The sequence below is a fragment of the Coffea eugenioides genome, unplaced genomic scaffold, assembly GCF_003713205.1.
Source record: "Coffea eugenioides isolate CCC68of unplaced genomic scaffold, Ceug_1.0 ScVebR1_1495;HRSCAF=2356, whole genome shotgun sequence".
Lineage (NCBI taxonomy): Eukaryota > Viridiplantae > Streptophyta > Magnoliopsida > Gentianales > Rubiaceae > Coffea > Coffea eugenioides.
In genome coordinates, this window is record NW_020861902.1 from 1,297 (window position 1) to 29,199 (window position 27,903).

Below are 27,903 nucleotides of genomic sequence, written 5' to 3' on the forward strand. Positions count from 1 at the left end.
GGTATGAAACCCTAGTCTTCCAAATTTCCCTCCAAACCAAAAAGTGCTTGCAATTAACAATCATTTACACCTACTAGCCTCATTTTAGGCCATTGCCAATCATCATACAAGGCCACACCATCAAATTCATATATAAACAGAAAAATCACCAATAAATGGAAAACTTCACCACTTCATCCAAAATCAAGAAATAAACCACAAAATTCAACATTTTAACTACCACTAAGCACAAATTAAGCTTCATTAGGTGAAGGAGAAGGTTCATTCACTACTCACCTAGTAAAACAAGAGAGGGAGAGTTGCTTGTCACCTTAGCTTCCCCAAACACTTCACCAAACAACTCACTAACACCTAATGAAGAGGTTTTATGGAGTAGAAACAAGTTTAAGTGATTGTTTTGGAGGATTTGAGCTAGATGGAAGCCAAAACTTTGAAGAGTTTTCTTTCTTCCTTTGCTAGAGAAGGCCGGCCAAGATGGAGAAGAAAAGAGTGAATTTTTGGTAATTTTTGAGATATTTTAACCAAATGGTAAGACAAGGAATAGTAGTCTTACTTAAGGACTAATCCAAGGGTGACACTTGTCACCTTCATTAATGCAAGTCTATCACTTTGTTCCCTCTCACTCTAATCCATAAAGTATCCTCTTATTATCTCTTAGCACCCGATAAATTAAACCCAGTATCCGAAACTTAACCTAATCGGCCGAATTTTTCCGAACTTACCGCACTAGTGGGTCCCACGTCCGATATACGTTCTTAATTTCTCAAAAACTAACCGATACTAGAAAAATAATCTAAAATCTATATTTACTCATAAAAATTATCTGGGGAATTTTTCTAAGAAAGAAAATGTGGAAAAGGCGGGCGATAAATAAAACTCCACTTAAGCTTTCTAATATTGTAACACTAGAGGTTTGCTAATCCAGAGTTTGCCAACCATTTTCAAACTTGTTAAACCTCTGTAAACTATAACGAATCCTATTTTTACTTGTGCCAAAACACACACTAGAATACCGCATATAAACTATAGCTCGAGCTTACGAATAATACATAAACTAGGGTTTTATCATAAGCAAGTTAGGGTTTTCAATCTTAGCCGAGATTAGGGTTTCTCCTTAGCCCTAAAACCTTAATTTAACCGTACAAAATAATGAATAACCCTAATATTAACTTACGAACGGACTGGGGCCTCACAGCATCTACATGCGTCTTTGTTGGATATGTGAGACCATTGTAAAATGTTTGGACTACTAGCCAATCTGGTAAACCATGATGAGGACATCTTCGTTGCAGTTCCCGATAGCGCTCCCAAGCTTCATACAATGTCTCTCATTCCTGTTGAGAGAAACTAATTATATCCATTCTGAATTTAGCAGTTTTTTCAGGTGAAAAGAATTTATTGAGAAACACCTTAGCTAATTTAGCCCCAAGTAGTAAAAATGTTTGAAGGATGAGATTATAGCCAAATCTTGGCTTTGTCCCTTAGCGAGAATGGAAACAATCGAAATTTAATTGCATCATCACTAACACCATCGAACTTAATTGTATCACAGATTTCAAAAAATGTTGACAAGTGAGAATTTAGATCTTCGGTAGCATTACCTCCGTATTGAGATTGTTGTACCATTTGAATCAGTAATGGTTTAATTTCAAAATTATTAGCATTTACCGTTGGCCTTGCAATGCTAATTTGAGAACCTTGTGTTCCCGGTAACACCAAATCTCATAAAATTTGCCTATTTGGTTCATTTTTCGTCATTTCTTCCTCAAATGGTAATTCTATCAAGATTTCTTCTATCGGCTGCCAAACCTCTTGTTCCTCTTGATGCAGTGTATTCCTCCTTTGTCTTCGTAGTGTCCTCACAATTTCAGGATCAAAAAGTGCAACTTCTCGATTTGATCGGTGCATACACTACAAATAAAAACAAGAGAAAATTTTTTGCAGTTTTAATTATTAAAATTAACTATAAACAACTTGAATAAAAGCAATGGAAATATCTAAATTAATAGATATGATTAGGCCTTAATATTGCCGTTCCCTGGCAACGGCGCCAAAAACTTGACGGGATTTTTTTATCAACACAAGTTTAAATATGATCTTATACCCGTTAAACTGCAAGTATACAGGCCAAAATTGTAATGTAGGGTATGTATCGGGTCGATCTCACAAGGAGTAAATTAACCAATTATTAGGTCCTTGTTTTCTCTATTATTTAGATTTATGAATGAATTTGAGCAGAGAAAGTATATTACTATTGTTTACAAATCTGATTTACAAATCTAGTTTAACAAATGCGAAATGCAAATGGAGAATTTTCACTCAAGGATAAATCTAGGGATGTAAATTCCACTTATGGCATAAATAATGCAACTGAACAGATTTATTTCTTGTTATTATTCTTGTTTAACCAAGGAATAATTTTCAATTTTACCAAGACTCATTTTCATGATAAAGTGGCCAAGAGTAGTTCAGTTTTCCCTTTTTTCATGGTGAAATTCTAGTTCTACTCTGTCTCTTTTCCTGAAATGCTAAATAATCCACTTAAGTGTATCTCTATTTTCATGAACATACAACTGAAACTCTACTCATGTGTTTCCATTGTTACTACAAATTATCATTGAACAATAACAACTATAAACATGCTATTGGTGATCAATCAATAACAAGTAATCACAACTGTACAAATAGACAAGTTAATACAAAATATAACAAGTGTAAATCACGTTCAATTCATATCATTTAGCCATAAGTTTCATCTACTCCCTAGATTAAGAAGTTTAGCTACTCATGAATGATTTATCAATCAAATTCACAAGTTTATTAATGCAAAACATCATAAAGTACAAGTACAAGAAAGATAAAGGAAAGCTTAGCCAATTGATGGTGAACCCCTCAATTTTCTGCTATGTTCTTGTACAAGATGATTACAAGTAAAAACTCCAAATGCTTCCCCAAGAACTCCTAACTAGAGAGAAACTTGTTGCCAGAAGAAAAACTAGCTACGTATGGTGATGGCTGGCTTCTCCCTTGTGTTTCTGCATAAAAAGTGATAGAAAGGCACTTTTTTTCTCCTTCATGATTTCAACCACTCAGATTTTGTAAAGGAAGTCAAAAGAGATGTTGTTTTGACTTGTCAATAACTTATTTTGTCTTTCCTTTTGTTGCAGAAGCATGTGCCACCGAATTCTCTCTCCCAAGATAGCTGGAAAGTTGTGTGAAAGGTGAGAAAAACGGTTGTGCCACTTGCAGAAGAGAGAGGCAGATCCGAGGGATGCAGAAAAATCCGAGCTCGGATCAATGCTGATCCGAGGCCTTTCTCTTAATGATCCGAGCTCGGATCGTCTGGCCTCGGATGCACTGCTCCAGAAGTACAGACGAGAGCTCGGATCGCCCTTTGTTCACACGGATCCGAGCTCGGATCCGTGCTGGTCAATTTTCAGTTTTTCACTTCTTTACTTTTTTCTTCATTTTTGCTCCTAGTTTCTTTTGTACTTTATCCTCTGGACGATCCTTATATTTCTTTCATCTCGTGCATGAATTTCATATATCAATATCCTTCACAATTTCACAAAATTAACGCATTAATTCACTCATTAATCAAGTTTTGAACACTTAAACAATATTTAAGCAAGTATCACCAAAAGAGTTCAAATATGGCTTTAATCTTCTCAAAACATACCAAAGTTCATGCCAAACTTGTACAAAATGTATGTTAAATATTCACTTATCAGATATAACGTACCAGCTAGTCAAATATACAATCATTTTGCGGAAGTAATTTAGGCTCAAAAAGGGTGCTTAGTACAATTGTCATATATTGCTAAATGTGTAATGCTCTTTGTATTATGAACGGGCGGCATTTGAAGATGGAAAAGGGCCAAGTATATGGGATGTATGAAGCCACCAGCATCCAGGTCTCTCCTTCTGTCTTGGACTCTTGAGTTTCTCCATTCATCATTTCTTTGGACTGGCATGAAAACACTGATCTGTTCTTATTTTTTAATACATGATGTAATCCGGCACTCTAGCTTTTACTGAATTTTTCCTTACTAGTTCTAGCTTAGTAGCTTAGTAACTTAGTTTTGTTGCAAGTAAATCACAAGAACTTAACCAATGCTAGCTTCTGCATATACTACCTTTAATGGTGAATGAGTATCATCAACTACTTTTCTTTGTGAGAAGATATCAGTTTAATTCAAGTAAATTTAGCTTACGAATTAAAAAAAAAAAAAGTAGATTTTGACGTTTGACATGTAATACTATAAATTTGTTTGGCTACATAAGTTGATTTGGTTTACCTCAATTTGTAGATTTCTTATTGTCTGATTCGTGTTCATATTGCATTATACACACCAGTAAAATTTTTGGTCAGATAAATCCGCCATTAATACGTGTAACAACAACCATCCATCTAAACCAAATAATAAGCTATTAAAATAGTATTCTTCTCAGCATATTAATGAGAATAATCTATACTTGATCGTAATCTTTAGCGTACTTCTGCCATCATTTGATGAATTTAATTCGTGATAGCAACCAGCTAACCTCTAGGCAGGTAAGTACTCAATTAAATGTTCTACTAAAATAGCTTAGACATGCCTGTGTAATTGCTTCACATTCTATTTAAAGGATTAACAAAGGAAATCTTGACAGTAAGTTTCTCTTTCTCCCGGACTCTTAGTCTTGCTGAATTTATTTGTTCTTTAGAGAGCTTTCTGATGCACAAGCACTAATTCATAATATAACTGTTCACTTCAATAGTAGTAGTTTTCCACCAAATTTTATATTTGGTACTGCTTCTTCTGCCTATCAGGTATGCTACCTTCCACATTGTTGGTAGTATCTTGCCAATGTCGTTGTAAACCCTCCAACGCATGAATCTAATCCCTTGTGTGAACAATCATTTTGTTTTTGTACATGCAAATACTAATAATAATAATAATAATGTAGACATCAGATTAACAGTAAAAAAGAAAATTTCCACAGCACAGTAAAAAGATAGCAATTGCGCATGCGTATGTCAATTTTTTACGTGTCAACTTGCCAAACTAGTTTTGTGTAACACTTCACACTAAAAGTTTTATCACGTTAAGTTCTTTGATGGGGCTTCGCCATATTTAATTTTTAATTTGTACATATTAGGTATATGATTCATATATATGTTCTTGATTTTGCTTCCACTAGCAAGTTGAGTTTGGACATTTCAGGCTAATTTAGACTCCAAGAGTTTATTATAGAATAAGCACTCAAATTGCTGTATCCCTACCTTAAATACTCATGCCTTTAAGCTATTCCTTGCAGTACGAAAGAACAAGATTTGAAGATGGAAAAAGGCCAAGTATATGTTGAGAGTTATTATATAACAACTCATAGATATCCACTCTCTTGCCCCGAATTTCCTTTTGTTTCAGGGTCTTGTCTCCAATGTAATCTCCAGCTGCTATATCCACCACATTTTGAGTTGTTAAAGTCAACCAATTATAGAAAATGACACTTGCTAGGTCAGAGAGTATTGGTGTAAGAAGGGGGGTGCACCGGTCAAGTAATAGTTTGAAATGCTCCCAGGCTCCTTGCATTGACTTTTCTTCTATCCGTGAAAATGTGCAAATCTTATTCTTTAATGTGCGAATCTTATTCTTTAATGTGCGAATCTTATTCTTTAAATTGATGGTCTTCTGAGATGAATAACAATTGGTCATAAAATTGTTGTGAACATCTTCATATGTTCTCGAACAGCCTTCAAGTAGATTAAATAGTCAAGACTTTGCACGATCTTTGAGACAATATGGAAAGCACAATATCCTTAAATTACCTCTAAAACGCCATTCAAAACGAAGGTTTGGACCACCAAGTAAAATTCCCTGATGAAAGAGTGGATCCTTATTAACCAAGCCATTGATGACAAGCAGCATGTTAAAATGAACCATTTTTAGCTCATAGTTCCTCATCCTATCACTCAGGCGAATGCAATGAGGAGATGCTACTATCACAGAACGTTGGATTTCCCTGAAACAAAATCTAATAGGTAGTGGCACTACTTGCTGTTGATTACTACCATTATTCCTATTCTTTTTTGCCATTTCGGATTTGTCTGAACTACCCGGTTCACTGAACCCTACGGTAACAAGAATCCCAAGTGACAATTGCTACAAAGCTTATTTCTACAAATGAGTTTGTTTCCTCAAATGCTTTGCAGTTTTCTCAACTTCAGAATCAAACACCCAGCCACGGTGTTGGAACAGTGTTATCAACTAGGTACCAAAGCAAAAAAAATCAAAAATAAAAGTAAAGAACTAAAAATGAAAAAATAAAAATAACTAAAGTAGAAAAATTAAGCGTCGTCTCGGCAATAGCACCAAAAACATGATCGACTATTTCTACAAGTGCGTAGAGTCAATCATAATAATAATTCACTTGAAGTATTCTAGGGTCGAACCCATGGGACGAGTCAATTTTCTCAAATTTACTTATTCCAGAAAATAATAAAACTCAAATTCAAAGAGGTTTTAATATAGGGTAAAAAATACAAAAGCCCCCTGTGGTAAACCTAATACACAGAAAAGCCCCCCGTGGTTTCAAAATATACAACACGACTCCTCATACTTTGAACTAAATTGTAAAGGTGACGGAATCCGTTAAACTTAACGGAAATGGTCAAAATGACCAAAATACCCTGATATAATTAAGCAAAAGACAACTCAAAAAAATCATTTGTTTTATTTTCTAAATAGAGAGAATTGAGGGTTAAGGGGTAGAATTGGTATATTTGATAAAAAATAGGTATAAAATTTTTTTTTTAGGTTCCAATAAGTCATTTCCGTTAAGTTTAACGGATTCCGTCACTTTTACAATTTAGTTCAAAGCATGAGATGTCGTATTGTATATTTTGAAACTATAAGGGGGCTTTTCTGTGTATTAGGCTTACCACAGGGGGCTTTTTTGTTTTTAACCCTTTAATATATAACTAAAAAAATATAAGTAAATAATCAGCGCAAATTAAATAAAGTTGAGAAAACAGTTGGCAAGAGATTAAGGTTCAAATTTTTATTTAGATTTTGAGTTAATTATCTAGTTATTTTCTTATCATGCCGAGAACGTATCTCACAAAGGTATTTTAGATTATCTCTAAATATATCTAAATTATGCCCAAATATATTTCACATCTCTCTTAAGATTACAGGTATTTAATTGAACCCTTTAAGATCTAAGGTCATATAATTATGTCATACAAATTCTAACCTACTCTCATGATTAGACTAGTACATGGTTATATATCCCTTCTCAGTTTAGTAGAAGGCTTAAGTGCATATCTATGGTGACCAAACACAAACTTGTAATTATATCAAATCAGATAAATCAAGGCAACATCAATTATTTAACTAAAATAAATAATCAATACTCTTTCACAAAATTCTAACCCTGGATATAAATTAGTTCATCATAATTGTAAGAGTAAACAAGAATTCAAGATTAGATAATACAAAACTTAGAATAGAATTTCTCAATTGATGGCATCTCTAAATCCCATGCCTTGATCTCTAAGTTTGAATCTTGAATCTCTAAAGCAAGCCCTAAAACTAATGGTAGACAAGTGTTTCCTCTTAAAAATGTCCCAAGTACTATGCATAGTTTACTAAAGTCCCAGTTGAATCCCCGGAAGAATAGGATTCTTAAAACTGAAGAAAAATGAGTTTGCGCAAAGTGCGGCGCTAATTCCAATGACAAGTCCAGCGCGGGTCATTGATTACTCCAGTTTGGTAGACAAACACCGTTGCAGTGTCCAACATTTACTTCGACAACAGACATGGATGCGTGCATGAATCCACAAGGATCCATCCACGGATCTTCAATAAATCAGCAGCCTTCGTTTCTTCTTCATTTCTTCTTGCTCTGTCGCTCCTTCACTCAATACATCTTATCAAGATTGGTTCATTTTCTCTCAAATTAAGCTATTCACCTGTTAGAATAACATATGATCAAAATTAAGTAGTTTCTATTCAAGTAGAGTTCAAAAATCACCCTTAGCTAACAATTTACACATGAATGTGCTACACTTTATACCCATCAAAAAGGCAGAATTTGTTGCATATATATCAAGAGCTAAATCCCTTCGGCTGTCTCTTCAGCAAATCTCTATTAATGATTCAGTGCATGTTTTAACAGGAAAAAAAAAGAACTACAAGAAGGTTTATGACTCCATGTCACGTCGACCTTCTTCCGTAATTCGCATGATTCACATGTATTTACCAATGAAGCCATCCTCTACTGCAGCAAATAGAATTAATTGATAAAAATAGACTATTGGAACAAGAAACCTTGCTAAGCTTTAAAATGCATTAATGACTTCAATTTATAGGTATATCTGCTCACTGATTGTGCAGGTGATTCACTTGTAAGCTAGAAAGTTATTTCAGAATTTTAAAAATTGGATATAATTAACTTTGAGTGATTTTTTGTCTCCAAAATAAAAAATTTAACCAAATACAACTTGAAAACTTTTAAGGGTCTGTCAAATGAGGACAGAGCAATCATTAAAATGTAATTCAGGTGTGAAATTTTTTTAAAAGTAAAGTTAACTAGAAAAAGTGTATAAATACAAGAGAGAATAATATTTAGTAAAAGTGGCAAAATGGATATATGATTGATAAATGGTTTTAGTTAAATGGATAGTGGATCAAATTGATCCAATCCAATTAAAACCATTTAATAAATGGATCTAAATGGATGTCATTTAAATGGATAGTGTAAACCATGATCCATCCATTTATCCATTTACTCTGCCAAATCCTAAATTTAAGATCCAAATATTTTTTTCCAAAAAATACAGATCCCCAAAATTCTATCCTTAAATCACCTAAAGCCTTTTGGTAATAACAAATGCTTGTACTACTACTCTATTTCAGTTCTTCATAAAATTAGTTTAATTCCAAAAAAATTTAACTGCTGTGGTCAATTTAGCCTTTCGTCATTGCTTTAAGTATCATTTTGTAAAGTAATGGACAATTAAGAACTTTGCTACATTTTTATAACTTTTGGGTGAATTGAATACGGCTTTACAGTGAAAAGAAGTTTACGTTTCCAATTTTTTGCACTCCTATTCAAGAGGGATGCCTTGAATAAAAGTGGAGTTCTAATAAGAAATTTTATGTTATTTGACAAGTAAAATATTTTCATCACATGTGCACGTAGTACCTAAAAATGTATGAAACTCCTTATTATACCATTGATATACAAGCTACCTTATATTATTTAGTAAATTAGGTGTCCTTTTTTTTTAGATAGTTGGGTTGGGTGATAAGGGGAGAGGGATTGTAAGTATGAGGATTTGGATTCAAAACCTTTCACTTATTAAAAAAAAAAAAAGAAGGTGTCATTTACGTATCTCAACCAATGTTGTGGGGACACTCGTTAGAAAAATTCTTTTTATAAATAAAAAATTATTTTGACACTGCATGATCCATTCTCGCTTTTTCTTTACTTAAGAATGTAAATGTTTGCAATCATTATTACATGAGAGTTTAATTAAAAAAAACAAGAGTAGAGACTAAAATATAATTTTAAAAAGGATGGAAGAAATCTAGGAACTAGAAGCAAATAAAATGCAATTAATGTTATTGGCAACTTGGCATATGAGAAAGTTATGAAGGAAAGAATAGGTGGTCTCACAAAATTAATTTGACATATGAGGAAGTTATGAAGAAAAGAATAGATGGTCCCACAAGATTCTATCCCACTTTTTTATAAATATTTGCAATTACTATGTGTGTTTTCTGTTTTTTAAGTTAAGTGGATGTATATGGATGACATGGATAATCCATTTAAATCCATCCACCAACATAATTGGATTTAAATGGTTATCCATTTAAAACAATTGAATTTATATGGATCATCCAAATCCATTTAAGGTTGGTTTATATGGATGGATTGGTGGATATGAATCCATTTTACCACTTCTAATATTTAGTAATGTGTGCATTTACATGGTATGTTAGTGTGATTTAGATACATTAATGAGTGCCCATTACGCACTTGTTAGAAAATCGAATTTTATTAAGTAGAAATTTCATATACAATCAATTATTTCTCTTATATTAGTTTACTAAAATAAATGTTATGTTTGACATGTAATGAATTAGTTTGTTTGGCTATCAATAAGCCACCTTCCATTTCAGACTCGGAAGCTTTATGACTCCCGATCACGGCTAGGTTCCTACTTGTCCGCGTGATTCACTTGCAATTCTCCGATGGAGCCTTCCTCCGTTATAGCAGTGCTACTAATTGATAAAAATTGTTTATTGGAACAAGAAACTTGCTAAGATTGGAAACGTATATAGGTATATTTCATCATTGTATTGTATATGTAGTTGCCCTCCAAGGTAGCCGACCTGGTGGTGTAATCCCTAGTCAGGGCATCCACCAGAGTTTGACCCTTGTAACAAAAATGGGGAATAACCCAACAACCCAAATAGGGGTTGGGGCTGAAGTGAGACCAGGTCCTTTTTTTGGACAAAAAAAAAAGTATTGTATATGTAGTTGTTTCACACGTAAACTAAACAATGAATTGAGAACTATTGAAATTAAATGAAATCAAATTTGAGTAAATACTGATCTCAAAGAAAAATAAAGTGCTCTGACCAAATGCAAGTTGGCAAATTTTTAATTAGAAATTTCATCTAGAATCAGTAATATCTCTTTTTCAGAAGAGATCGGTAAAGTAAAGTTGATGTTTGACATGCTATACAATTAGTTTGATTGACTGACTAAATAAGTGGATTTAGTTACCTCAATCTGTAGATTTTTTGCTTTGTATAATTCGAAAATATCATATAGCAAGATACGCTACCATATCGGAAAAGTCTTTCCAAATAAGTATGCAATTGATATGCGGAACAAAATAACTTAAAGATGGGACACTCCACCGACCAAAAACTAGCCATATATATATATACTAATGATTATTATTATCTTTTATATTTATATACTTTCCTTATTTATTCTTACCTACCATCCCTTGTATTTATTTATTTTTTCTAATTAATCTTATAATTTTAAAATTATAATATAGAAAATACATCTTAACAAATGCTCAAAGGGCACCCGTTAGACAAACTGTAACGAGAATAATCAATGTTTTACTTGATTGCAAATTTTTGCATACTTCTGGCATGTGAAAGCACCCAACTGCCAACTGAGCAGATAAGTGCACAATTATTCTACTGAAATTGCTTTAAAATGTAGACAAGCATGTGAGATTGCTTTGCGCTCTATTTAAAGGACTTACAAAATAAATCTTGCCAATACTGAGCTATGGCATTTCAAGTTTCTCTTTGGCTTGGCCTCCTAATCTTGGCCAATTTCTTGTTCTTTAGAGAGCTTTCTGCTGCGCAGGAACCAAGTCATAATGTAACCATTCCATTCAACCGCAGTAGTTTTCCACCTAATTTTATATTTGGTGCTTCTTCTTCTGCCTATCAGGTAAGCCATCTTCCAATGTTTTTTCTTTTTCTAATCTTTCAGCAGTGTCTTTCTAATCCCTCAAAATTCCTTGAACTTAATTTCTAGCTTTAACCATCATTTTATTGATGAACATTAGCAGCCATGTATCATTAAACAATGGACAAGGGTAATTATATACACTCCTAATTCTGTTGTACAGTTTTGTCTACTATTTCACACTCAGAAAAAAAATACAATTTTGGTCGCTAATATTTGGGATATGATCCTAATTAGACCCTCTCATTTTAGGAAAAACATAATCTTGTAGCTAGTCAATTTGGAAGAATCATGGACAGTTTGCAGTTTCAGTCAAACATTGGAAACACATTGGCAACGTCAATGACAGAAGCCATGATGGTTAAATTATATACAACCATTAGGGAATATGATCAGTTTGATAGGCATTGAACACATATAGATGAAGAGAAACTTCTTCCAGGGTTTTCATCTCTACCGAAATGCCACATTCTTAGCTGAAATATATACTCAAGTCTTTAAGTTATGGCCTGCAGTACGAAGGAGCAGCATTCGAAGATGGAAAAGGACCGAGTATATGCGATACTTATATCCACAAATATCCAGGTCTCTCTTCTCTCTCTCTCAATAACAATTCTACAACTCAAAAAAATAACCAAAAAGAACCCAAAATTCCAATGATATTAAAAGAATGACAAAGTTTTCAATCACATTCATGATCACATACCACTTGTGCTTGCTGCAGAGAGAATAAGAGATCGCAGCAATGGAGATGTGGCCGATGATTTTTATCATCGTTACAAGGTCTGGGTATACAATAATTAATGCATCAGATCAATGGACTATATTCGATTGTTAAAATATCACAGGCAATTAAATGCAAAATTTTGGAATCCTCACTGCGTATGATTTATGCTGACAATGTCACATGCAGGAAGACGTACAACTAATGAACTACATAGGCATAACTGGTTTCAGGTTTACCGTCTCGTGGCCCAGAGTTTTGCCTCGTAAGATGTTTTTTTTTTTTTATGTATTAGTCAAAGTGATAATAATTTTCTGTCAGATATCAAGTTATAGTAGTTATTCATCAGATTTCTTTCTATTCATATTTACTATATGTTTGGCTAGCAGCATATATGTGCAATAGTAAATGATTTTCTTAATCAGTTTTTTGATAATATGTATGCTTACCACGCTTCTTAATTTCAGATGGGAAGCTGAGTAAAGGAGTGAACAAGCAAGGCATTGCCTTTTACAACAACCTCATCAATGAGTTAATATCAAAGGGTTAAGTTGCTTTCTCAAAAATGAAATCTCTTATTCTCTTAATATCAAAGGGAACATAGCGAAGAATTAATTTTATATACACTGTCTATATATACATTATCACCATTAGATATATGACACGTGTAAATTTTGAAATTCAAAATTTGTTTATGTGTCATCCATCAAACCTTGATAGTGTAAACGCTGTCTGTGTATACAAACTAAAAAATTAATAGCCCTTCCCTTTCTTTCTTTCTTCATTTACTGATACCATTGATTTTGTTTGAAATTTTGTGTTAAAACAGGCGTAACACCTTTTGTGACACTCTCTCATTGGGATCCTCCACAAGCCCTAGATGATGAATATGGTGGTTTTCTAAATATTAATATTGTGTGAGTCAAGATTCTTTTTTTTTTTAAATAAACAAAGAAATTTACAAATAGATAAGCTTAATAATATATATTCTACGGAGTTAAAATTCATTAACATTGTAATTTAATTGGCAGGGATGATTTTCGAGATTTCGCTGAGCTTTGTTTTAAAGAATTCGGTGATAGGGTCAAGCACTGGTTGACCTTCAACGAACCGTGGTCTTTTTCCGTTGGTGGTTATGATTCCAGCACCTTTGGAGGCACTATAGCACCTGGAAGATGTTCGGCATGGTTGAACAAAGGATGCCCTGCTGGGGATTCTTCAACTGAGCCATATTTGGTTGCTCACCATATTATCCTTTGCCATGCAACAGCTGCTAAACTGTATAGGGAGAAGTACAAGGTAACTGCAATCATTAATTAATTAATTAGTGTTTGTATTTCATATGCTTATTACACTATAATTTCTCCACAAGCAAAACATTTTTTTTTTTGGTTTTTCAAAGAGAAATATTAAATATTTATAGTTGGATATTCTACTCTGAAGCCATCTCAAAAGGGGCAGATAGGGATAGTGCTTATAACAAATTGGTGGATAGCATACTCCAATTCGAAGGCTGATGCACTTGCGGCCCAAAGAATCCTAGACTTTTTCCTTGGATGGTGAGTCCCAATTTAGGTGCTAATTTGTTCCCCCAACTAGTATCATTATTCCCTTGAGAATTGAAATTAATAATATTGATATTATATATAAGACCATATTAATTTATTAACATGAACTCTTCAATTAGCATCTTACTAGCTAGCATGATGTACTAACCTACAAATTTTTAACGCGAGTCTTATGGTTTTGATAGGTTTCTTGATCCACTCACTTTTGGTGACTACCCAAAAAGCATGCGTAGCTTTGTGGGGAAACGCTTACCAAAATTTACTGAAGAACAGAAATTGTTGATCAAAGGGTCCTTAGACTTCCTGGGATTGAACTACTATACTTCAAGTTATGTTTTTAATGCCCCCTATGCTAATAGTGTTAACATCAGCTATTCGACCGACCTGCAAGTTAATTTCACAGGTATAATAGCTCGAATTAATATTATGATTATAACTAATTGTGGACAAAAAAAAAATCTGTAAGAGTTAATAGTAAGTATTTGGTTCCCATCTTCAAGGCCAATTTGAGTTGATCCCTCATGTATGGTTCCTTGAGTTGTGAACAATTCTAATATTTGTCCCTCACCTTTCAACTTTCGTTGATTTAGTCCCTCATGTTCATCAAATTTACAGCTTTTGAGTAGTCCGGAGAATGTATTGTTTGAGACACATAAAGAAGCGAACTTGTCAAAATATGGATGTGGGGAATGAAGGGAGGAACATTTATTAAGAGATCAAATGTGGTAAAAATTAAACAAAGGGAGCAAAAGTGATTTTCATTAGGGACTAGATCTTCAATTCGATTTGATTATGCCTAAATGTCCATATATTTCTTGTTTGACAGGAATACGTAATGGAAGACCTATTGGGGCACCGGTAAGTTCGTTCATTAGATATCTAGATGAGCTAAAATTATCAAAGAGAGAACTTTTTAAGTAAGGAAAGTCCTAATTTTTTCCCCCTACAAACGCTCAATTAACCTATATCTTTATTTTTTTCCCCCCCAATCAATTTCTGTTGATTTGTAGACCGGAGCAGGTTTTTTTTATGTTTATCCAAAAGGGCTTACCGAGCTGCTTGTCCATGTGAAGAAAAACTACAAGAATCCAACAATCTATATTACTGAGAATGGTGAGAAATTGAACAAATAACTCAAATTGATCATCTACATTCGCTTTACTCAAATTGATTTGCACAATGACCAGGGTATGATGAAAGCAATATAAATAGTCTTGAGCAAGCGATCCGTGATACAAAGAGGATCAAATTTTATATCGGCCATTTCAAGGCAGTGAAGGCAGCCATTGAGTAAGTGCACTTCTTCTTCTTTGCAGATCGAATTAATTGGAGAAGCTTTTTATCTATGTGTACATGAAATTTCAAGGGCTAAATCTCTAAATTAAGAAGTCCCTGAAATTGTTCCAAAGGTTCCATGTTTTTATCAAGTTTGCTCAAATTCTACTACAGGTCAATTTTGGTACTTTAGTTGCATTCACCAAAAAAACAAAGAAAAAAGAAAGGCTTTGATCTTCTTTTTCTTAATTAACGGATTGATAACCTACAAAAGTTACGCATAATTTCTTTTGTTTAAGAGATTGCATATAGTCATAGATGACTCTAAATCTTGTGTTGAGCAATAATGGATTTGAGATTGTAATTAAGTATTCTTTTATGGTTAATCCGTTGTTTGTTTCTTTAATCTTTGTTTTCAATTGCTACACTTGATTTTGTGAACTATGTTTAACTTTTCATAATTAACTTTGGAGAAAGTCAATCTTTTACATAAATGTTGTTTGCACCAATTAATTAACATTGTCGCTTGATATAAAGACTTATTCTGAAGACTAAAATGGCTTGATAGTTGATATACCCTTTACCAAATAGAAACTTTAAGTGATTAAAACTAGGGATAATTTAAGAAACCTCCCCGGAGTGCATATTAACAATTTCACTGAGCTCCCCTGAGATTTAAAAATTACATTTAAAATGACAATTGTATTCTTAAATATTTTAATGAAATTCCCTTATTTAGTATGCTTATATTTAGAATGAGTTTTAAAATTATTCTTTCATTCTTTTTCCTTTTTTTTAATTTTTTGCCAATAAAACTATGGAACTATCACTATTACTTCTAGTTTTTATTATAACCGAATGTTAAACTAGTTATTTTTTTGACGAGTTAATTTTATATGCAATCCAATATTTTTCCCGATCTTTATTTTCTATTTTTTGATATTAAAATTAACAATAAATCAAAAAGAAATGGCCCAAAATCACTATTAAATTATGATAATCTCACTACTTGAAAAATTCATAAACTCTAAATAAATTATTTCAACATTTTCTTTTCTATCTTATAAATCTAAATCTATAATTAAATACCATCAAAAGTATCATATCATAGTAATAAAATTATTATTATAATTTTTTATCAAATAGTATATATGGACATGAAAAATTTGACACTTTTGCCTTATAATTATACTAAATAATCTTATAATTGTATAGAAAAATAAATTAAAAATCATTATACAAGGGTATTTTTGGGTAAAAATTGACAAAGTCAATATTATTTTAATATTTTATTATTAAAACTATCAAATTAAAGAAGATAAGTGTAATTTTTTAAACTTTATGAGAGTTTAGTGAAATTGTTAGAAATCTCAGGAGAGGTTTCTGAAATTATCCCTTAAAACTATGACAGAAAGCTCATGAAAGAAAGAAGACAAAATGGGGAATCTGGTTGAACAAGTAGCTTTAAAGAAGTCCTGTCACGTGTGTGCTACGTGGGTCCCGCTTAGGCTGCCTTTGGGTTGGTTTGCTGATGCCTGCTGCGTGTCTGATATTATTTGGGTGTGTGTGTTTCATTCCGATTTCGGAAAAAAGTAGCTTTAAAGAAATGGGGAATCTGGTTGAACACGACAAAATCCCTAGTGAAAGTACGTGGTTGAACAAGACAAGAAAGTTAATTGCAATTTGCTGATCAGTCATATCGTGGTAATAGCGAAAGTGATGGGTTGCACTTTAAAATAGCCTTCACCAATTCCATTTTGTCGTTTCCTTGTCTTATTTGATGCCCTTCAACTTTTTTATTTTCCTTTTATTTTTTCAAAAAAATACAGTACTAATATACTACTATCGGTTTCTACAGGCTTCTGTAACTTACGGTAGCTATAATGGAACTATTGTTGTTAATATAATATCTTTTCATTTTTACAAATTGGATAAATATGCGCAGCAAAATACCGTAGATGAAAAACAAAGAGAAAATATAATACGTATCTATTTCTTCTTATCTTTTTTTTTTTTTTTTGCAGGAAGGGAGTTGATGTAAGAGGATTCTTGGCATGGACCTTCTTGGACACATTCGAATGGACTGCAGGTTTCACTGAGAAGTTTGGGATAATTTATGTTGACTTTAAGAATGGACTCAAAAGGTATCCCAAGCATTCAGCTCATTGGTTGAAGCAATTCCTCAAGTAATAATCAATTGCAAAAATTGAACCCTGTTTGCCATTCCAAAATAATGTCCCCTTCATGTAGCAAGGCTTCGACAGGCTCGTGTTATTTACTTGGTTGTCCAAGTCGAAAATGATTATGCACAGTTATAAGCTATGTAAACTTTGTGATAAATTAAAACTTTGTGCCAAAAGTTCTGTATTGCTACTTGAGAGGTTTGAAATTCTGTCTAACTCTCAAATGAAAATAACAGTTTAGCAATCAAATTCAGTTAAGTTGTTGATGTTTGATGTGGTAGTTGTTTTGAAAATGCGAAGCACAATGTTTGGGTTAAAAATGAAAAAGCCAATTGTGGTTAAGTGAATATACAAAAAAGTTCCACGTGGTTTCCAAACATATAATCCGACGTCTCGTAATTTGAATTAAATTGAAAATGTGACGAAAATCGTCAAAACTAATTTGAATAGATGAAATGATATATATATATATATATAGAAGGATAAAATGCAGAAAGCCCGTGATTAAGTCAACTTACAAAAAAGTCCATTGTGGCTTCAAAAAATATAATATCATCCCTTTCACGCATAAAACGGTTGTTTTGGTTTGATTAATATCTATATATGGGATAACACCCAAATCACAAAAAATATCCATAATCATCCATTGTACACGCAAAGTGCAACATCCCTTTTGATGACTTTTTTATCTACATAATTTTTAATTTTACTTTTTGTGAACATTCACAAATCTTGTACTGGTATCGTAGGGTCTAGTTCTGCTGCCCACTCGAAAGTTTGAGAAAAATATAAGCAACTATTTTGCAAAATTTTCCTTCACTTACACAAAAAAAAAAAAGTTTCAAAATTCTTACTTTAATTTCTTAAAAAGACCCATGGCTAATTGCTCAAAATATCAATGAAAAAAAAAGTGGTGCAAATGTTGGTCTCGAACTATGCCTAAGCACGGTAGCCCTGAAAATTTTTTTTAATCTCGTACACTGTCTGGCTAACTCAGGATCAGGCCCAAAAAAAAGGTACTTTAAGCTTTTTTTTTTTTTTTTTTTTCGAGAAAGCGGTATCCTGCCAGGCTAACTAAGCACAGCAGTGGTGATACTTTTTTCTAAACGACAAAAAGTACGCCTGCCACAATTTTTTTGTTGCAGAATCTTGTATGGCGAGAATCTTGCTCCTCGTATGGCTTGCCCTTCACGTGCCACATGTAATCATCACTTGTAATGTATTTGGCTGGTATTAATTAGCGTGGCTGTTATACCTCCTTTATGTTCACATTTTGGCAATTTTTTGCTCGTTGTCCTATTTAGGTTTAACTGCTTTTCTTTTATTTCTTTTGTTTTTAAATTTTCTTGATTGGTGTTTTTTCTTTTCTTAATCATTAATCCGAAAAGAACATGCTATGGTATGATTAAAACACGTATACATCATATAGTTTTAAAATTAAAAAATGATTTTGCTTCATTTCCCCTTTTGTAGTATGTCATAAGAGGAAGGGATGAAACGTTGTAAAGATATAGAATTTCTTGGACCATGTATAAAATTTTTTGTAGTTAATTTATTTAATATTGTAAGTTTATTATGGTAAATAATTTTGCACAAAATCTTATTATTGAGTGTGCTTTTATGAGAAAAATAATGCATATCGTGTTGTTTGTATCATATATTTTTTACAATTTAAATTTTGAGGCTAATTTTTTTTTAGACTAATCTAGCCTTGAATACATTGGCAGTTGAACTTATTGGATCACTACAAACAAATCGAGTCAACTTGTGAGTGCAATTAGCACTTGAGTAGAGCTTGAATAGCTCGAGCAAACCTTTGAGCATTCCAAAGACAATTCAATTCAAAGGCTGGCAAGTCTAATAGTTAACTTATTTGATATTTTATGTTTTATGATACTAGTGTAATCTCTATTTTATTTGGTGATACTAGTGTATGGTCCAGGTCTACCCGCTGTCACCTTTGTGCCTCCTTTGTTGTCAAACTTGGTCCCTACCAAACAGTGGCACCACAATAATTTGACTCCTAGGGATGGCAACGGGCCGGGTTGGGGCGGGGACCCCTCCCCCACCTCCCGCCCCATTGCCTATTAATTCCCCCCGACCCCTGCCCCGTCCCCCGCCTCCCACTCCTCCTATCTCGTCCCGCTTCCTCTGCGGGGTTAATAAAATTGTCCTCGCGGGGTTAATAAAATTTTATTATAGTTAAATTTTAATAAATAATCAAGTACTAAAATATCAACACATCATCAAGTTATTATTCATTGTAATTTTACAATTGAAACTCATAAAAACAATCAAACAAAAGTTATTTGAATACAATCCAACATGATGAAATAAATACAACTAAAATAGTCAAGTTTTCACTTTTGGTACAAATACAATCACTAATTCATTATTGTGTTTGTGCTTTTTTTTTGAAAAAAAAGTGTTATTCTATTAAGTGTAATTAGAAATTTAGTATAAATGTATTAGTAAATTTAGTATAACTAATTAATAAATTCTATTAGTAGACATGTCTAATTATTCATATAATTGATAATATCAATTATATTACATACACTAATATACATTATATAATACATCTAACTAATAATATCATTATCATAAGTTTATAACTAATTAAATTACATATTATATATATTTATTTATATATATATACTTTTTTTTTGCGGGTGACGGGGCGGGGGAGTATTTTGCGGGGCGAAAAAATTCCCCCCCCCCCCGCCCCTGCCCCGAGAGCCCCCTGCGGGGCGGTTGCCCGCGGGCATCCGCCCCCATTGCCATCCCTATTGACTCCTACTAGTGTTTGGATTATATATTATTTTCATCTTATTTACACATACTAGGATAGGATATTGTTTGAAATATTATTTAGAATAATTACTGTAACACTTTTTGTGATGTGATGTATGTGAGATAAAAAGGTGGTTAGGAATATAAAAGGCCGGGTTGGGAAATGTGTTTATAATACAAGCGAAATATTATTTGAGTTAATAGTGCTATCCAAACACTCCCACTGATTTGCTTGTATCATTAACACATTTTTCAATCACTTTTTATTTTATATACATCACATCAAAAAAATGATATAATATTTTTTTTTTACAAAATTATCTTAAATAATTTACTATCCAAACACAAAAAAGACATTTAGTTTAGTTTAAAAGAAAAAATTTCCAAGTGCCTGCTGTGCTTACGTTTGCTTTTGGCAAATGGATGCCAGGCTACATCAACCCAACAGCCTACAATTTAAAGGTTAGAAAAAACTCCCAATGCCGTGCTCACTCTCCTGACCTTTTCTAACGGAAGTTAGAAAATTATATGTTGTCGTCAGATCAACATTCGCGTGGCTTTTTTTCCATCGATGTTCTAAGCTATTTTTTGTTTTTTACCCGGCAATAATTTTAGTGCAGTCCCTAGTTCTCTCCACCAGTGTTGAACAATCACCGCCAATGTTGAATGTTGTGTGTTGAATAATCGATTTTCCCAATTTTAATTTGAAGTTTACTACCAAATTCAAAATTCAAACTTTTGAAAGTTGAATTTGGTTGAAAGCGCAATCCATTAGGATGAGACAAGTCAAAAATTATTATTTTTTAAAAATATCTTTACCAATTGGAACAAGCACGTTTTACCTCCCTTGTGGTGCTTGGCGACGTGGCTCTATTTCAGCCTCTTTATTGAGTCTCGTGACGGTATTGTTCCGGGACAGTCCATCAACCCACTCCTGAGCTTTTCCAGATTCTTCTCATAGTACTGAGCTATGCCATCTCGAGTTTATCTTGGGCTTGGCTTCTTAATCTTGGCAATCTTTATTCAGCTTTTTGTTCATCAGTCGCAAAAACCAAGTCATATTGTAACCGCTCCATTCAATCGCAGTAGTTTTCCGCCTGGTTTCATATTTGGTGCTTCTTCTTCTGGCTATCAGGTAAGCCACCTTCCATATTTTTTTTTTCCTAATCTTTCGGCTGTGTCTTTCTAATCCCTCAAAATTCTTGGACTTAATTTCCTGTGTGAACCATCATTTTTCATCTCTACCCATCAGTTGAAAGATAAAACACCCGAAATGCTACTTTCTTAGCTGAAATATACACTCATGTCATGAAGCCATGGCCTGCAGTATGAAGGAGCAGCGTTCGAAGATGGAAAAGGACCAAGTATACTGGATACTTTTTTCCACAAATATCCAGGTCTCTTCTCTCTCCCTCTCTCTGTCTCTCAATAACTAGTCTACAACTCAAAGAAATAACCAAAAATTCCAATGATGTTAAAAGAATGACAAAGTTTTGAATCACATTCCACCGGTGCTTGCTGCAGAGAATCTAAAAGATCGCAGCAACGGAGATGTGGCTAATGATTTCTATCATCGTTACAAGGTTTGGTATACAATAATTAATGCATTAGATCAGTGGGCTATATTCAATCTTTAGAATTTCAATTGATGTAAAACTTTTTATTATTATTATTTTTTTTTGTGAATACTGCTCTTGGAATCCTCACTGCATATGATTTATGTTGACAGGAAGACGTACAACTGATGGACTACATAGGCATAACTGGTTTCAGATTTACCATCTCGTGGTCCAGAGTTTTGCCTCGTAAGATGATTTTTTTTTTTTTTTTTTTTTATGTATTAGTCAAAAGGCTAATTATCATCTGTCAAATATCCAATTATAGTAGTTATTCATCAGATTTCTTTCTAGTCATATTTACTATACATTTGGTTAGCAGCATATATGTGCAATAGTAATTGCTTTTTTCAATCAGTCCTTTGATAATTTGTATGCTTACCACGCTTCTTGATTTCAGATGGGAAGCTGAGTGGAGGAGTGAACGAGCTAGGCATTGCCTTTTACAACAGCCTCATCAATGAGTTAATATCAAAGGGTTAGGATGCTTTCTCAATGTGTTCTGCATAATTGTATTCTACATAATCTCTTATTCTCTGATAACTAAGAGAAGTCTCTTATTATGTGTTATCCTATCATAGGAAACAAACTAATAAGTTTATGAAGGTACGAATCATGTGGTTTAACCAAAACTCCAAACAAAGACAAATTGAGTTCTACATGGTAATTAAAATTGGGGGTGTTGAGGGGTTTTTTTTTGGGGGGGGAGGGGGGGTGAACATGAACAAAGAGAATAGAATGATTCAAAATTCATGAGACTGGTACAAGTTTTGGAAAATTTGTAATAGGGGTATTAGTTACTCCGATGTGCACATACTAGTATGCGCGTATATATAACCGTGTTTATTTGAATATACACTTATATTGACCGAAGTACGCATTTTCATTTGTTACTGTGAATTTTTCTATTTAATGGAGTGCATATTATTATGAGGATAACTAGTCATTTAGTAATAAATTTTTTAGTTATTTTAATTCTTGAATAGTTATCCGTACCCCATTCACAAATTTCTCAAAACTTACACCCTTGTTATGAATTTTGAATCTTCTTATTCCCCTTCTCCAAATTGTCCCTAAACAGTCTCACGCAATTACTGCATTTGAAGCTGCAACGTTGCCAAAGTTGCAACAGGGCAATTGGATGATATTAAAGATTAATTTTCACAGGGGGCATAACTTTACTTTTAATTTTTCCTCTTTATTTTTCTTAACTATGGATGCTCTAGACCACTTTTTTACGTTCCGTTTTCTTTTCAATACCTTGATGTTGTGTTTAGTGTCCACTCTTTTAAAGTTCTAGTTAAGCAAGAATTTCGCCAAACTAAAACAGAGGGGACCATGACAATTCTTTCTTCATTTACTGATACCATTGATTTTGTGTTAAAACAGGCATAACACCTTTTGTGACACTATCTAGTTGGGATACTCCACAAGCCCTAGAGGATGAATATGGTGGTTTTCTAAATATTAACATTGTGTAAGTCAAGATTCCTTTTCTTTTTTTTTTTTAAAAATAAACGAAGAAAGTTACAAATGGATAATCGTAATCAAATCAAATTTATTTTACAGAGTTCGATTCCATTAACATTTGTAATTTAACTGGCAGGGATGATTTTCGAGATTTTGCTGAGCTTTGTTTCAAAGAATTCGGTGATAGGGTCAAGCACTGGTTGACCTTCAACGAACCATGGTCTTTTGCCACAATTGGTTATGACGGTAGCACCTTTCCAAGCGCCATAGCTCCAGGAAGGTGTTCGGCATGGATGAACAGAGGATGCCCTGAAGGGGATTCTTCAACTGAGCCATATTTGGTTGGCCACCATATTATCCTCTGTCATGCAACAGCTGCTAAACTGTACAGAGAGAAGTACAAGGTAACTACAACCATTAATTGATTAGTGTTTGTATTTATTATGCTTCTTACACTATAATTTCTCCGCAAGAAAAACATTTTTGGTTTTTCAATGAGAGATATTAAATATTTAGTTGGATTTTCTACTCTGAAGCCATCTCAAAAGGGGCAGATAGGAATAGTGCTGATAGCAAATTGGTGGGTACCTTACTCCGATTCGAAGGCTGATGCAATTGCGGCCCAAAGAACCCAGGACTTTTTCCTTGGATGGTGAGTACCATTTTAGGAGCTAATTTGTTCTCCCAACTAGTATTATTATTCCCTTGAGAGTTGAAATGAATAATATTGATATGATATACAAGACTATATTTATTAACATGAACTCTTCAATTAGTATCTTGCTTGCATAATGTACTAACCTTCAAAATTTTTAACACGAGTCTTATGGTTTTGATAGGTTTCTTGATCCACTCACTTTTGGTGACTATCCAAAAAGCATGCGTAGCTCAGTGGGGGAACGCTTACCAAAATTTACTGAAGAACAGAAATTGTTGATCAAAGGGTCCTTAGACTTCCTGGGATTGAACTACTATACTTCCATGTTTGCTTATGATGCCCCCCAGGATAATAGTGTTCATATGAGCTATTCAACCGACATGCAAGTTAATATCACAGGTACATAGCTCAAATTAATAATATCCTTTTTAATATCACTGGTAAATAGCTCAAATTAATATTTTTTTTAAAGTGGTGAGGTTGGGTATAGACCTCACCCTGTTTATTTAGACATTCAAAGATTACTAGAGTGGGAAGAGAAGCCTTGCTCTTTTGGAATTAATATTATCATTATAACTAATTGTGGACAAAAAAAAAAGAAATAAGTGCGAGAGTTAATAGTAATTAAGTATTTGGTTCCCATCTTGAAGGACTTTTTGAGCTGATCCCTCATGCTTCATTTCTATGCATATGGTTCCTTAAGTTATGAACAATTCCAATTTTTGTCCCTCACCTTTCAACTTTCGTAGATTTAGTCCCTTATGTTTAGGCATATCAGTAGGTCGGATCTTACCCAAATCTAACCCAAACCCTATATATTTGGATAGGATTTAGATTTAACTAATCATACATGAACCCTATCCAGACCTAAATCTTACGAGTTTGAATAGGGTCTTGTCTGGTTTTTCATGATCCAAATCCAAATTCAAATCCATACTAGACTACCAAACTCATTGTGTTTGTGTGTGTGTATGTATGTATATTTATTTATTTATAAAATAATCTAATATTTTATGTTAGCATAATTGGTATAAACCTTTTCACGAAGAGGAGAAAAGTAAAAGCAAACAAATAAAATATTGAATATAAATGCAGATGAAGTTTTGAAAATAAATAGTTTTAGTTGATAGTAGTTCTTTCTTTGAGTTTATAATATTGCATTTAACATTTTGAATGTTAATTTTATTATTTGAAAATAAAAATTGGATGATATTTATGTTATCTTTGAATTCTATTTATTTTCAAAATATTTTTACTTTAGTTTTTCATATTATGTTAAAAAAAAAATCCACGGATACCCATTGGATACTCAAATCCATTAGGGTTCCCATAAGAGCCTTGATTTAGCTAAATTTAATGAGTTTAGATCTGGATCAAAGGAATCCAATCTAAACACTATCCATTAACATGACTATTTATGTTTATCAAATTTGCATCTCTAGAGTAGTCTCGAAAATGTATTGTTTGAGACATATAAAGAAATGAACTTGCCAAAATATAAATGTGGGGAATGAAGAGAGGAACATTTGTTAATAGATCAAATGTGGTAAAACTTAAACAAAGGGAGCAAAAGTGATTTTCAGTACGGACTAGATTTTCAATTCAATTTGATTATGCCTAAATGACCCTCTATTTCTTGTTTGACAGTAATACGGGATGGAAGACTTATTGGGGAACCGGTAAGTTCATTTTGCACCTATATGAGCTAAAAATGTCAAAAGAGATGGCATTTTAAGGAAGGAAAGTCCTTTTCTGTTTTTAACCTACGAACGCTGAATTAACCTATATCTTTATTGAATTTGTTTGTAACTATGTAAATAGTATAGATTTTTGTAGCTGACTCTCATCTCTTGTGCTAACATTTTTACTCAATCGATGGAAAGTGACAGTTTGGTTTTTAAAAAAAAAAACCTATATCCTTATTTTTTTCCCCAATTAATTTCTGTTGATTTGTAGAGCGGAGCAGAATATTTGTTTGTTTATCCAGAAGGGCTTGCTAAGCTGCTTGTCTATTTGAAGAAAAACTACCAGAATCCAACAATCTATGTTACCGAGAATGGTGAGAAGGAGAACAAATAGAATATTACTATATTACTTTCTAGCATATGATCACCTAAATTCACTTTACTCAAATAGCTCAAATTGATTTGCACAACGACCAGGATATGCTGAAAGCCATATAAATAGTCTTGAGCAAGCGACCCATGATACAAAGAGGATCAAATTTTATATCGACCATCTCGAGGCAGTGAAGGCAGCCCTTGAGTAAGTGCACTTCTTGTTTGCAGAATTAATTAAAGAATCTTTTTGCCCATGTCTACATTAAATTTCAAGGGCTAAATCTCTAATTAAGAAGTTCCTGAAATCGTTCCAAAGGTTCCATGTTTTTATCAAGCTTGCTCAAATTCTATAACAGGTCAAGTGGGTACTTTAGTTGCATTCACAGAAACCCAAAAAAAAAAAAAAAAGGCTTTCATCTTCTTTTTCTTAATAAACAGATCGATAACCTAAGAAAGTTATGAACAATTTCTTTTGTTGAAGAGATTGCATATATTCATAGAAGACGCTATATCTTGTGTTGAGGAATAGTTGATTTGAGATAGTAAAGTATTCTTTTATGGTCAATCCGTCGTTTGTTTCTTTAATCTTTGTTTTCAATTGCTACACTTGATTTTGTGAACTATGTTTAACTTTTCATAAGTAACTTTGGAGAAGGTTAATCTTTTACATAATATTGTTTGGACCGATTAATTAACATTGCCACTTGACACAAGGACCTATTGTGAAGACTAAAATGGCTTGATAGTTGATACAAAAGGGACGACCCTTTACCAAATAGAAACTTCAAGTGACTAATATAATGAAAGAAAGCTCATAAAGAGAAAGAAAGAAAGAAAGCTCATGGCCTTATCTAGTGAAAGGAAAACTGATGATGGTAATTCTTAACCCCCAAAAATTTGGCCACAAGTTGCCAAAGTTAGCTAATCTGCAATTTTTTTTTTATCTGGTTGCATGACAATATTGCCAAAAGAAAAAGACCACTCAATTCTCGTTCTTTAAAACAGCGGGCCCTTTCATGTCATATTGCTGTAATAGAAAGGTTTGGGTTGCACTGTAAAGTCGCCTTAACCAACTCCATTTTGTCATTTCCATGTCTTATTTGATGTCCTTTTATTTTTACTTTTTTGGTTGTTTGGATTAATCTTCTGATATGTGTATAGTGTCACTTTTGGATGAATATAACAACAAATTTTGAATCTGAAATTTAACTTTTGTACATGTACTATGAGTCTAACGGTAATAATATACAGTATATATAATATTTATTCTTTTTTTTTTTTTTAAAAAAAATTTACTACCATCCGTTGCTACTGACATTTGTAACTTAACGCATCTATAACAGAACTATTGTTCTTAGTATAATATCTTTTAATTTTTAGGAATTAGATAAATATGCCTAGCAAAATTTAGTAGGTGAGGACAAAGAGAATATATATATCTTAAATATGCTTACAATTTTTTTTTTTTTTTTTGGCAGGAAGGGAGTTGATGTAAGAGGATTCTTAGTATGGTCGTTGTTGGACGGATTTGAATGGAATGCAGGTTTCACTGAGAAGTATGGCTTAATTTATGTTGACTTTAAGAATGGACTTAAAAGGCACCCCAAGCATTCAGCTCTTTGGTTCAAGCAATTCCTCGAGTAATATAATCAGTTGCAAAAATTGAACCCTACTTTTCATTCCAAAATAATGTCCCTAGCAAGTAGTAAGGCTTCGACAGACAGGCTCGTGTTACTTAGTTGTACGTATCGAAAATAATTATGCATAGTTACAAGCTATGTAAACTTTATGCTAGAAGTTTTGTATTACTACTTGAGAGGCTTGAAATTCTGTCAGCTCCCAAATGAAAGTAATAGTAGTTTAGTAATTAAATTCAGTTGAGTTGTTGATGTTTGATGGGGTAGGCTGGTTTGAAATCGTGAAGCGCAATGTTGTCACTGGAATTCCTAGTTCTCAAGGGAGTTTACATGATATTCTTAGACCTTTTTTGATTATCCTATTTAATATTTAAATTTAATGAATTTAGATATTATCATGTTTAAATGCGTTTGATAATAAAAAAT

At 33.1% G+C, this 27,903-nt stretch overlaps 2 protein-coding genes and 1 non-coding gene across 3 annotated transcripts; all 3 read left to right on the plus strand.

Moving 5' to 3' along the window:
* Positions 1 to 1,263: 1,263 nt before the first annotated feature.
* On the plus strand, positions 1,264 to 1,370 carry LOC113755451. Its single transcript, XR_003465649.1, has one exon. It is a non-coding gene; the product is annotated as a small nucleolar RNA R71 (small nucleolar RNA).
* A 9,937-nt stretch (positions 1,371 to 11,307) lies between these two features.
* LOC113755449 (beta-glucosidase 24-like) lies at positions 11,308 to 17,250 on the plus strand. Its single transcript, XM_027299453.1, has 13 exons — positions 11,308 to 11,475; positions 12,009 to 12,078; positions 12,218 to 12,276; positions 12,407 to 12,482; positions 12,685 to 12,762; positions 13,047 to 13,134; positions 13,249 to 13,516; positions 13,661 to 13,776; positions 13,971 to 14,188; positions 14,612 to 14,643; positions 14,796 to 14,898; positions 14,973 to 15,075; positions 17,085 to 17,250. Exons 1-13 carry the CDS (start codon positions 11,308 to 11,310, stop codon positions 17,248 to 17,250), a joined length of 1,545 nt encoding a protein of 514 aa, XP_027155254.1.
* A 3,690-nt stretch (positions 17,251 to 20,940) lies between these two features.
* On the plus strand, positions 20,941 to 27,734 carry LOC113755448 (furcatin hydrolase-like). The gene is made up of 13 exons (XM_027299452.1): positions 20,941 to 21,171; positions 21,364 to 21,433; positions 21,561 to 21,619; positions 21,766 to 21,841; positions 22,053 to 22,130; positions 23,042 to 23,129; positions 23,259 to 23,526; positions 23,659 to 23,774; positions 23,962 to 24,179; positions 25,428 to 25,459; positions 25,737 to 25,839; positions 25,943 to 26,045; positions 27,319 to 27,734. Exons 1-13 carry the CDS (start codon positions 21,007 to 21,009, stop codon positions 27,482 to 27,484), a joined length of 1,542 nt encoding a protein of 513 aa, XP_027155253.1. The 5' UTR covers positions 20,941 to 21,006; the 3' UTR covers positions 27,485 to 27,734.
* The last annotated feature ends 169 nt before the right edge of the window (positions 27,735 to 27,903 follow it).